At 35.2% G+C, this 13208-nt stretch overlaps 1 protein-coding gene across 1 annotated transcript in view; it reads right to left on the bottom strand.

The window, feature by feature from the left end:
- The window catches only part of Patsas (palmitoyltransferase Patsas), a 207714-nt gene that overhangs the window by 158250 nt on the left and 36256 nt on the right, over window positions 1-13208 (bottom strand). The window contains exon 2 of the mRNA XM_090370000.1: window positions 10499-10739. Within this exon, the coding sequence (XP_090226126.1) occupies window positions 10499-10739 (241 nt within the window). The remainder of the gene's footprint in view (window positions 1-10498; window positions 10740-13208) is intronic.

Here is a 13208-nt window from a genome sequence, read left to right on the forward strand (position 1 = left end):
TTTGCAGATGACACAAAGGTTGGCAGGGTTGTTAATGACAGTAATGGCAGTGTGCTACTGCAACAGGATCTAGATAATTTGGGCAGATGGGCTAAGAAGTGGCAACTGAAGTTCAACCTTGACAAATGCAAAGTACTGCATATGGGTAGCAGTAACCCCAGAGAAACGTACTAACTGTGTGGTACTACACTTAAGGTGGTAGAAAATGAAAAAGACCTGGGAGTAATTGTGCAGTCAGATATGAAGTTTTCTGAGCAATGCAGACAGGCTACCAGGGCAGGTCATGGGGTTTTGTCAATGATATATAGGAATTTTGCTAGCAGGGAAAAGGAGGTGATTGTCCCTCTGTATAAGGCAATGGTCAGGCCACGCCTTGAGTACTGCATACAGGTCTGGAGGCCTCATTTTAGGAAGGATGTAGATTTGCTTGAGCGTGTACAGAGAAGAGCAACACGATTGGTGAGGGGAATGAAGGGATTCTCTTACCAAGAGAGGCTTAAGTTCTGCAAATTGCAGTGGCTGGAGACTAGGCACCTGCGCGGTGATCTGATTGAGGTCTATAAGGCCTTGAATGGGTTGAGCACGCTGAATTCTGATGGAATCCTTCCACTTGTTCAGATTACGAACCTACGGGGACATAAGTTCAAATTAAGAAAGGACAGATGTAGAATAGATGTGCGGAAATTTGCCTTTAGCCAGCGGGTGGTTAATTGCTGGAACAAACTTCCATCTGTCGTTGTGGAAGTTGATAGGTTAAATAAATTTAAGGAAGAACTGGACAGGCATTTGGAGGGAATGGTGTGATTTTTTTTTTTTTTTTTTTGGCTGATGCTGCATAAGCTCCTACACTCGCTTTCTTGCATCATGTGCCATTACTACTACTACTACTACTACCTGCATTCATTTTTTACTGTTTATTAAAATGAGTATACATATTTTACTGTTTAATTAAAATATGTATATTGATATAATTAAGAAAAAATTAACAAGTACTCTAGAGTTTGGAATTAGGGCTGAAAATTGGGGTGAGAATTTGGAACTAGGGGAAATACCTTTCCCCTAGTCCCAAAGCTGTTGTGAAAGGTGATTGTAGTTTTTTTCAAATCAAGCAATCGGCACAAATTATTTTATAAACTTTTATCCAGGTCAAGATGGCAGGTGATTTTTAGGGTGTACAGTTTTGTCTGGCCTTTGCCAAGTATATTACCAAGAATAGCTTAAGTTCTGCAAATTGCAGCATTTGGAGACTAGGCACTTGCGAGGTGATTTGTTTGAGGTGTATAAGGGGTAGATGACTTTCATCAACCGGTGAAATACCACCACTTTGCTTATTGGAGGCTTGAAGTGGTGAAACCCATGTTTAGTCTCTAGAGCAAAGTTTCTGGCACCCCCCCTCCCCCCATACACCCATACTTCTCCTTCAACCCATGTACGGTACCAAGTACTATAGGTTTTGATACCATTCGTGTTTGGGGTTTTCATAAAAAAATAAGGCCTTGAATGGTTTGAGCAAGCTCAATGCTGATGGGATTTTTCCTCTTCCTCAGATTATGAACCTGATGGGGCATAAATTCAAACTGAGGAAAGACAGTTGTAGAATAGATGTACAGAAATTTGCCCTTAGCCAGTGGGTGGTTAATTGCTGGAACAAATTTCCATCTGTCATTATGGAAGCTGTTATCTTAAATAAATTTTCTGCAAAAACTTTTGGAGTGAATGGATGGGTGAAATCGGAAGATTTTTTTTTTTTTTTTTTTTTTAGCTGATGCTGTATAAGCTTGCTTTCTTGCATCATATACCTCAACTAATGCTATATTCCTACTGTAAAATTAATTATTTTTTTAATTTTACCATTTAATATATAAATAAATATTAATATTATTGATTGATTCATTTTAATTTAAAATGAGCTGTGCTGTATTACTGTGTAGAAAATTTAAAGCAATTTTTCTTAATACATAGTTTTATTTTTTTAAATGACCACATTAATCCTGAAGTTCACCTCAACTAACAGTTTAATTGATAGGGTTTTGGAAAAACTACACTATAAAAGATGCAATTTTCAATGTCGTTGATGCCTGCAATGATGTTACAGTTCAAACAACACAAATAAGCTGAAATAAATTGTGGCAAGAAATATATTCAACTGATGCAGAAACCCTTCCAAAAGAAACTGAAATTTTGCAGTTTTGTTCGAATGTTCCTGGTTTTAAAAATATTTTGATGGGGGAAGTAAATGATTGGCTGGATATGGACAAAATGGAAGTCTGATTAGAAATTTTAGATGACGAAATTGTGCAAAGAGTGATGACAATTTTGGATGAGTCTGAAACTGAAGAAAAAGAAAATGCTGCTGCTAATGGAACAACAAATATAATTAGCCACTATGACGCTGAAACTATGTTGTCAAAGTGACACATTTGATATTACTATTGTTGATTGGTGTAGTATTTTGTATCCTATCCTTAGCTTGTACCCTAATTCGGTTTATTGTGGTAATGGAATAACCCCTGTTTAAGAATTTGCTAGTTAATATTTGTATTTCTGAGTCCAAAGCAGAATCCGCCATTGAATATTTATAGGCATTAAGAAATTGATTAAAGATAATCCATCTTTTGTAGGTGAACGGGTGATAGCTATTATAATGTAGAAGCATACCGGTGTTTGTAAGTTTTCAATAGATGCTAAATTGTATTTTATTCGAGTCCCGGGCAAGTGTGAAATTTAGAAAGTTTAATGACTTTGTATCCGTATCCTCCCTTTACAATGTAAATTTGAGTCTAGAATGAATATTATTAAACGAATGTAAAATGTCTTGGATAGTATTACTATCGGTAATAACTAGAACATCGTCTAAATACCTCCCATAGTATGTGATACCGGTTCGAAAAGGTGTCAAATGTATCTGCTCAATCGTTGAGAGATAGATCTCTGACATTAAGCCACTCAGGCTCAAACCCATTGGTAATCCAAAAATTTGTTTGTACACCTTGTCTTGAAAGGTGATGTAGTTAGCCTCAACTAACAGTTTAATTAAGTGAAAAATTTCCTTAATAGGTAGCTTCGTATAATTAATCGGTGTCGAGTTTTTATTTAACATATCCTAAATAATATCTAATGTGTATTTAACGTTTACATTCGTATATAATGAGGTAACATCCAGTGAGAATAAATTGTCATTGTCGCTGAGTCAACAGTCTTTAAGATTATTAAATAATGTATCGTAGTTCTTAATCCCAAATTGTATTACCTGTCTAAAGGGTTTTTGTTATATACATGTGTGGCTAAGGATGAAAATGCCGAATTCCTGTAGGAAACAATAGGTCGAATAGGAAATCCAGTCTTGTGTAATTTTACCTGACCAAAAAGTGCAGGAGTATTGTATGTTCTGGACTTCAATTCCTTTAACTGAACCATAGTAATGTAGTCGTTTTTTTCGATACGTGGTTAATGTTTTATTGTATTGATTGACCAAATTGGTAAACAGTGCCGGGTCTACTTCACGATAAGTGGAGGTATCTGACACAACTGAATCTAACTTATTAATATAATCATGTTTATCTAGTATTACCACTGTATCTCCTTTATCTACCCTCTGTATAATAATGTCCTTATTTCCTCTAAGTTCTCGTAAAGCTGAACTGTCATGTGTATTCACTACTTGGTTAACTTGTTGAATAAATACATCTTTTTGTGGAACATTACGAAGTCCAAATTCAATATCAATCACGCATTGTTTTTTAGGCAGTTTTCGAGGTGGTAAATTATAATTTAGTCCTTTGGATAAAAGTGAAATCTGGTCCTGCGATAGTGTACACGAGGAAAGATTAGTAACCTGTTGATATGTCGGTTCGTTGGATACTGGGTGAGGGGGTGTTCGGGAACTAGCTGACATATTCTGTGGTAGTACGTTGTGTGTCTGTGGGGGGGGGATGTCACCCAACTCGTATGAACTTGGTCGCAAGCCCGCGACAATGTGTTAGAATTAGCATGAATGTGTCTTGACTTATCCGATAATGTTTGCAACTTATTAACGTCTGTTTTTTATTTTTGAAGCCTGTGCTTCCCGTGGCAAATCTATGGAGGTCTTCAATACAGACCAATCGTTCGGATGTAGATAATTTTTTAATTTATCGCGAAGCTTCCTAAACCTGGGAAAGGTATTTTTGTTTATTTGAATATTGAAATTTTAAGGCAAGCTTAACAATATTACGCGATATCGCCAGTGTTAGTTGTTTTATGCCTGAAATTTTTTAATTTAAATTCACCCTGGCAAACTTCGGAACGATGTTGTTTTGAAGGCAATATTTTAGGAAAGAAATATGCTAACTTTGGACCAAGTACCTTAGTCTAGATTTAATGTAATTTTGCACCAAGCCATTCAAAAATTTCGGTAATTTTCATTCCTGTGATCACGACATACAGTCGAAAAGCGTTGTCAGCTTCAGGAAGGAAAATCGTTTTGAATATTTTCGTTAGATTCTTTTAATTGCGTTAATTTGATTTTTAATTGTTTTAAATTGATTTGAATTGTGTTAAATTGATTATTTAATTATTTATATTTTACTCTAATGTACTACCGGTAAGTCATCGATTTTTTAGTTTTTTCTGTTTTAATTTCTGGAGGGTATCATACGGAAGTGTTCTACATACTATATTGAGGTAAACTCCTCTTATTATTTTACTAATATTAGAAGATCTTTATATCAAACATGATCAAAAGCCTTAGAAATGTCAAGAGCATCTGCTTGATTTTCACCAAATGTTTCCAGTGAATTTGTCGACAGATGGGTAACATAAGTCAAGATATCACTAATAGGTCAACACTGATGGAATGCAAATTGGCGATTGTTGATCAGATGGAAGACTGCAGGATAGTTTAGGAGTTGGTAGTTAATGGATTTCTCCATTACTTTCAAAAGATTAGAGATAAGTGCAGCAGGACAATAACTGGATGGGAGAGCTTTATCATCCTTTTTAGGAACTGGCTGGATATGAGCAAATTTCTAAGCAGAATGAAAAAAAACCAGTGGATTAAGAAAGCATGAAAATGCAACACAAAATAGGAAGCTCAGGAGCACAGAAATGCCTTCAGGACTTGGAACTTTCTTGTCATAAAGACTGTTTAAAATTCTTCTGGCATCTTTTTGATGGAAGACCACAGGAGGCACTGAATGGAGTGTACTAGGAATAGTAGGAAGTGGTTTAGTAAGATTGTCAATACAAGAGTTAGAAGAAAAGTAGGTTGCTAGTAAGTCAGCTTTATCTTTAGCCAAGAGGCAATGACGCATTAGGTTTTAATAGAGGTTGGAGTACAGGCAAAAGTTGTGGCCAACCAGAATGATCAAATATCATTTAGACAAGAAGCAAGTTCTAATCTTAGCCTGTTCAAAATCTAGTTAGATTTAGAGATAAACTGCTTTGCAATTATTGCAAGCTTCAGTGTAGGCAGAAAATGAACCTGGAGATTTTTTTTACATATGGAGTATTATTTTTACATATACGAGGGGGGAGTCAATAAAGATTTGTATTCACCCAGGAGCAGTTGTGATAAAGGGTTGAAACAAACACCATGTATTACACTTTTGCAACTTAATCACCAGACGAAATAACATATTTTTACCACCTCTCAATACACTTCCACGGCTAGTTTTGTAGAAGTCCTCTAACTATCCTTCAAACCATGACTCCACAGCAGAAATCACCTCATCATCGGCAAAGTTTTTTCCATGAAGAGGAAGCAATATTTGTGATGTGCTTATGCCAAGAGAGATTAAAAGTCATGGTAATCCCCAATAGATACGTGATCTTGTCTAGAAATCTGAGTGTCATTGAATAGGAGCAGAAGCACCTTTTTTTGCAAGATATAAGCTAGGACTGAGTTTTAGAAGGATGGAAGTTAACTAAATTTTTTTCACCCCAATGGAGAATTATTTGAAGATCGAAATTTAAAGAATTAGAGGTGAACATTCAAGAAATTGAAATGTAGCATACTATCATCAGCAAAACTATGGATAGGATTTCCAGTCAGCAGACAGTCATTAATATACAAAACGAAATGAGTGAAGGAAAGAACTGATGTTTTCCCTATAGACTTCAGAGCAGGAAAGAGGAAGAAATCTGAGAATGCAAGGTTGGGGAATAATAAGTCTGTGGCAATATTTCGAATCCACATTTTGGGCACACCTCGCTGCAGCTTGCAAGGAATGCACAGGGGCACTGTCTTAGAGTAGGCACACACCTTTTGATAGCTTTCCTCAACTCTTTTCTTTTACAGAAGCATGCAGTTTTATGCAAAGGTTGGAATAATCTTTGTCATCGCAGTACAGCCCTTTTGAAATAATCTGTTAGTATTAACACCATGCTGATCCCAAAAAACTGATGTCATCACCTTCAGCACTTGGTTACACCTTTGCCTTTTTTGGGGGGCGGTGATGATTCTGCATTCTTCCAGAGGTCCAGGAACCCATCTAGCAGACACTTTACTCATATGCAACTGTTGATGGATAATGTTCTCCACAGACCCTACACTAATTTGGAGCTCTGCAGCTATTTCTCTGATGCAAATATGGTGATCTTCAGGATTAATGCCTCAATTTTTGCAATACTCTCTTCTGTTTGCAATACACTCTTCCAGAAAACCCAGCAATTGCTGGATGTTCTGGAATTTCTTCATCATGCATTGAAGTTCTTCCATATTTGAACTGTTTATACCAATGTGAAATAACACTCTAGGTATTTGGATGTTTTCCCTTGCAGAAAGAGGAACTGAATCACTGATCTGTATTCCACTTTATTCACTGTGAAACTTCACTTCATTCAGTACTGCCAAAAAAAAAAAAAAAAAAAAAAAAGTTGTCAGATTGAAACCAAAATTTGTGTGATTGCTACAGATTTGAAGTACGAAACAAAAATCTTTTCTGACCCCCCCCCATAGTATATTTTTAGTAGAGGAAAGAAGCATCAGATGCCACTTGTCCTGGGCTGTCTAACCTAAGGTAAGCCTCATATAAGATACAGTGATTCAAATTTTAAATCCTACTAAACTAAAACAGGAAAAATTTTCTATCTATATTTTGAATTAACCTAACAATTTTTTAACAAATTATTTCAATTATCGAAATTTCTCAATTACTAATCATTCAATTATGCCATCACTATTTTTATTTAAACAGTGGGCATTGCCTATAAGCTGTAAATTGGCTGCTATGAGTACAGATTTTCAATTTAACCTTTTTTTTCCAGATAGTAGTGGGTAATTACACCTACTAAAAGTACATTCATAGTTATATGTAGCATGGCCAATCATATATTACACTATTTTAAAGAAAATAGCTGTTTACTTGGTGATATGCAAACAAAAGATGGCTCCCAATAAGCCATATCAACAAAGCCTCCTACTGAATGAACAGCAAATAAAGAGATCAAATACAAAGTACAGTAAAATCTGTTACAGTAAATACTGTTTTAATGAAAATTGCCCTATACCAAAAATATTAGAATATTATTAAAATATAGGTCTCGAATGCCCCTTTCCTTGTTAACTTGTTACAAGTCTGGTTTGAACAAAAATATGAAAATTCAGTAAAAAATTATTTTCAAAAACCACTTATGCTTAAAATAAACTGATTTATAATGCAAGAAAAATATGTGAAAGTTATAAATGACACTGTGTGCTCATATTATAAATGCTGTTATAAGAGAATTTGCTTAAAGAAAAAAAAAAAATTTAAAAAGATCTAGCAAAGGAATGTGGTATTGCATCGTCTACTACATTTTCCGCATTTTTAAATAATAATGCTCAATCACCCCCCCCCCCCCAATGGTATGGCATACTGGCACTTACATAAAGGAAATTTTTTTAAAAAAATACTGAAATTGAATAAACAATACAAAAAGTAGAAAAAGCAGATATGGGAACACAACAAAATAGGACTTGTATTTTCATGATTTCTAGTCTTTCATTCTAAAAACACCTGCCTAAATAGCTAAGTTGTTTGGCGAAACAGAAGCATTAGAATTAGTAATACAATTAACTTAACAGAATCTGACATACACATCATGCTCTGACTGAACAGGAAATAAAGAGATCAAATACAAAGTACAGTAAAACTCCATTACAACAAATACTGGTTTAATGAACATTGTGGCGCCTCCGTAGCCAGGTGGGAAGGAGCAGCAGTGCATAGCACACGCTTCTTGATTAGACCGGGGTTCGAGCCCGTCACCACCAAATACAGAGGATGCGGAAAGGTCAGGGAATGACCACCGCATATTCCCGGAGCAATATGGCCTTAGTTGCTAATGCTCCTAAAAACCAAAACAACAATGAACATTGTACTATAACAAAATTATTACCAGGTCTCGAATGCCCCTGCCCTCACATTGTTAATATGTTACAAGTCAGGTTTGAACAAAAAAATGAAATTCAATAAAAATAATTTTCAAAGATCACCAATGCTTAAAATGAACTGGTTTATAATGCAATAAAAATATTATGTAAAAGTTATGAATGACACTGTCTGCTAATATAATTATATATGCTGTTATAGGAAAATTTGCTTAAAGAAAAAAAAAAAAAAAAAGAAAGAAACTTAAAGAGATGTGCAAAGGAATGTGGTATTGCAACCTCTACTACATTTTCCATATTTTTAAATAATAATGCTCAAATCCCCCCCCCCCAATGGTATGGCATACTGACACTTACATAAAGGAAATTTTTAAAAAATACTCAAATTGAATAACCATTCGAAAAGCAGATATGGGACTATAACAAAAGGGGACTTGTATTTTCGTGTCTTGTATGTTCGGTCTGAACCCACACATCAAACCATATTAAAGAATTTTTTTATTAATGTGCAAAAAATTTTTAAACAATAAAAACAAAAATTAATACGTGAAAATCAATAGATGTGTTATCTTCTGTACCATATTTCTGAATGTGTGGTTTATTAAAATTTTATATGATACTGTTTATCTTAAATGATAAGCTCTTAATAAATATATTTACTTTTGTATACATCTTTTCTAAATTTATTTATTTAATATTGATTTTAAAGTCTATACTGAATTAAAATAAAGCAAAAATTGCTACTTCATTTATTAGGAAAGTGCAGCAAAGCTCATCTGAGCAAATAATGGTTCCTTTAAAATATTTTTAGTAATATTAAATTCAGCAAATATTTCAGTACAATGAAATGTTTTATACAACCCTGTGAATTTCATGTAATGGGATTTTACTATACAGAGTAGTCTGTGCTGGTTCTAGAACAAAAATGAAAAATCCTCCTCTCAAATGCACAAGTCAAAATGATGATAATCCAACATCTCTAATTGTAAATTTATGGCGAAAATCATATAATCTAAACAATAGTAATGCACTTAAAATTTGCATCTCTCAGCAAAAGGAAAAAAAACAAAAAAACTGAAATCTGTAGAAACTTCCTTGTAATGCCCCTTTACAATTTTTGGCAGTTACCTCATCTTGCAATCCACATTTTCTATTTCAAAACTAATGCCTGGATAATATCACAGAAGAATTTCCTCAGCTGCTTAATGAGTTATTCATGCACCACTTAGTAGATGTGCTTTTCCATTAACATCTCTGAGTGTCCAATAAACATGAGTCACTAGGAGGCAACTCAGCTAAATAAGGAAATGTGACAGCACTTTAAAGCACAGATCTTCAATCACATTAAAGCTGTATGGGCACATAACAATGGGCAATGTCATGATAAACAAACTCCTTCTGAGATCGACCTTATAATTTTTGTCCAGATTGCAGACTTTGGATGGTTTTTAAGCATATTGCCATACGAAGCAGTGTTTGACAATTGTTCCCTTCCTAACTCTCAAAATAATCACATTTTTTTCAAATATACAATTAACATCACTTTTGCAGCAGATGCTATAGCTTGGAATGTCTTCAGTTTTGGGGAAGATGGAACGATGTCACTATTTATTGGCTTTATTCATATGTATTAACTATACATACTAGAAAATTATCCCCTTCAGCTTTGCACAGAGCATCAAACATCATTTCAGACGCACAAGTGGGTCAGAAAGTGGCATGCAATGATATTACTGACAAGAGAACATTAACATATAAGGTCACACTGCACTGCCTCAGAAAGCAACAAAAGAAATTCTTCTCTAATGGTATCCAAGTATTAGTTTCATAACGAAAGATAGATAATGCATGAGGAGGAACCTATGGTGAAAAAAGTAATGAGATACCTTACCACAGGTTTGAATAAGAAACTGACTGAAGCTTTGCTATTTTCAGTTGACCCACCCTTATATATTACATGCTTTCTTGCAATAGGTTATGCGCTACTTGGTGTGGAAGAGGGTACCTGAAATGGTACAGAAAGTTAATGATAATGCAGCAGTGTGACAGTTACCAACAACCTTCCTATATACTTTAATTCAATGGTATAATGCAGCAGAATAACAGTGTGTTTATGATATGATTACTCAAAACTTAGATCTTACATACCTGTAAAAGAATATCAACAACAGTTACATGACCTCTTACACAAGCCCAGTGAATAGGATATGCACCAACATGACTTTCACTTGGTAAATTAACAGGAGCACCATTTTTAATCATATAGGTAACAATATTTGCATGTCCACCCAAACAAGCCCAATGTGCTGGGATATGGCCATTTTCATCTCTTTCTGACAAAATATTAAGTCCATATCGTTCAACCAAAAATTCGATAGCCTCAAGAGTCCTGAAACATTAAAAGGTGAATAAGAATCATTTAATAAAATAAAATTTGCTTGTTATATATATATATTATCATCACAAGAATGAGCAACATTAAGTTTTTTTGTTTTATTTATTTTTCAATAATCATAGAAAAAAAAAAAAGGCCAAAAGTTTAAGAATATTGTGTTTAAAACAATTAAAAAATTTCAATGGGTTTCATTACAGTCTATAGTATTGTGAGAAGTGTCTAAAAACTACAGTAAAAAGCATCAGCACAGACTAAAATGACAATTATAAAATCCCATCCAAAGGAGATATATAACTGTTAATTTTCGTGTGTGGTTTTAATCTCTGCTGATTTAAAACAGTTTTTTTATAATTTTACAGGAAATGTCTCTTAAAACAGCCAATTCCACATTATCATGAACTTTAATCACATTCCATATCTTGGCAGAACACAGATTTGGCCATTGCTTTCTTAATAAATAAATAAATAGACTGTAAAAAATACAGATATTACAGATATATCCTTTCCACTGTAAAACTGACTCTAAAAAAAATCTTTTCATTAGTATTTACACTGAGTGGCCACTTCATTCAGAATAACTCTAACTGTGGCATGAACTCAATGAGATGTTCAAAGCATGCTACTGGGATGATGGTACATATTAACTGAGTTGCTTTCCACAGTTGTAAACTGGATGGTTGTGGATCTTAACTCTAAAGAACTCATTCTTCCTCATCCCACAGGCGAACTGCATTAAGCTCTGGTAACTGGGGGAAGCCATCAAATAGGCTGAATTTGCTCATATTCCTGAAACCATTTTTGTTGGAAGAATCCATTCACAAATAGATACTCTATCCATGAAGGAATATGCCTGGTTGTAAACAATTTTCCAGTAACTTGTGGCAACTAATTGTTGGTCCACTGGTACCAAGAGGCCAAATGTGCACCATGAACCCCCCCCCCCACACACACACCATCACTACCAGCCTGAATAGAAGTGGACAGGTTTTAATCACATTCTGCTCTTCCCACCAGCATGAAACAGCAGTAATCAGAATTTGTTAGATGAGGCTACATTTTACACAATCTTCTGCCGCTCAATGTTAGTGTGCCAGAGCCCACTGTAACTGAACCTTCTTGTTTTTTGTTAACAGAACTCAGTTCAACTGTCAGCTGCAATATCCCATCCATGACAAGGTGTGAGGGTTTTTTTTTTTTTTTTTGTTAGTTGTTGGCGCATTGGCTTCTGTGGCCATAATGCACCTCCCAAGGTTTTTTGCACTACTCTGATCCAAGCCTGAGGCAGGATTCGAACCTGCGACCTTTGGGTTGCCAGGCAGGCAATTTACCCACCCGGCTGGCCCGGTCGGCATGTGTGAGAGTTGTGCATCTGAAATGCCTTTATGGTTACCACTATAGTACACCTTTGTTATTTCACTGATTGCAGCCTTTCTGCACAAACCTTGTCAGCCTCTACTGGCCCTCTTATATTAATGAGCTGTTTCTAATGAGAGGACTGTTGTTATCTGAATGTTGTTTTGTTACTGGACCATCTGAATACTCCTAAGACAGAGTGGTACATGAAATTCCCAGCAGGGTTGCAGTTTCCTAAAATACTCATACTGGCACATTTGACAGAAACTACAAGAACTACCATTACGGAGGTAAGGCCTTCGTAGCCGTGTGGTCAGGAGCGGGAGTGCAGTAGCACACACTCTTTAAGTAGACCAGGGTTCCAGCCCCTGACTGATAAATACGGTGAATCTGCCAACCACAATCTGCCAGATTATGGTCCATTTCCCTCAACATCAATTGTTGAGGAGGCATCCATTCTGCAGTGGGTTGATAATGGCTGCAGTTTACTTTTTTTTTTTTTTTTTTTTACCATTCCATCTTTGAAGTCACTTAAATTGTTTGTCTTGCCCAATCTTGCACTGAATATCATATATATAGCACCCTTGCATATGTGCATAGCTGATGTTAACACATAACTGAAAGAGTGTTCATATCATGTGATATTGTTACTGAAGAAGTAGTAGTAGTAGTGGCATGTGATGCAAGAAAGCAACTGTATGAGCTTATGCAGAATCAGCCAAAAAATAAAAATAAAAAAAAATAATAATAATAAATAAAAAAATAAAATAAAATAAATAAAAAAATAATAAAAATAAATAATAAATAAATAATATAAAATAAAAAAATCACAGCATTTCCTCCAAATGTCTGTCCAGTTCCTCCTTAAATTTATTTAACTTGTCAACTTCCACAACGACAGATGGAAGTTTGTTCCAGCAATTAACCACCCGCTGGCTAAAGGCAAATTTCCGCACATCTATTCTACATCTGCCTTTTCTTAATTTGAATTTATGCCCCCTTGGGTTCATAATCTGAACAAGTGGAAGGATCCCATCAGAATTCAGCGTGCTTAACCCATTCAAGGCCTTATATACCTCAATCAGATCACCGTGCAGTTGCCTAGTCTCC

This window comes from Mastigoproctus giganteus, chromosome 3 (genome assembly GCF_048544385.1).
Source record: "Mastigoproctus giganteus isolate SK-2022 chromosome 3, ASM4854438v1, whole genome shotgun sequence".
In the NCBI taxonomy this organism is placed as follows: Eukaryota; Metazoa; Arthropoda; class Arachnida; order Uropygi; family Thelyphonidae; genus Mastigoproctus; species Mastigoproctus giganteus.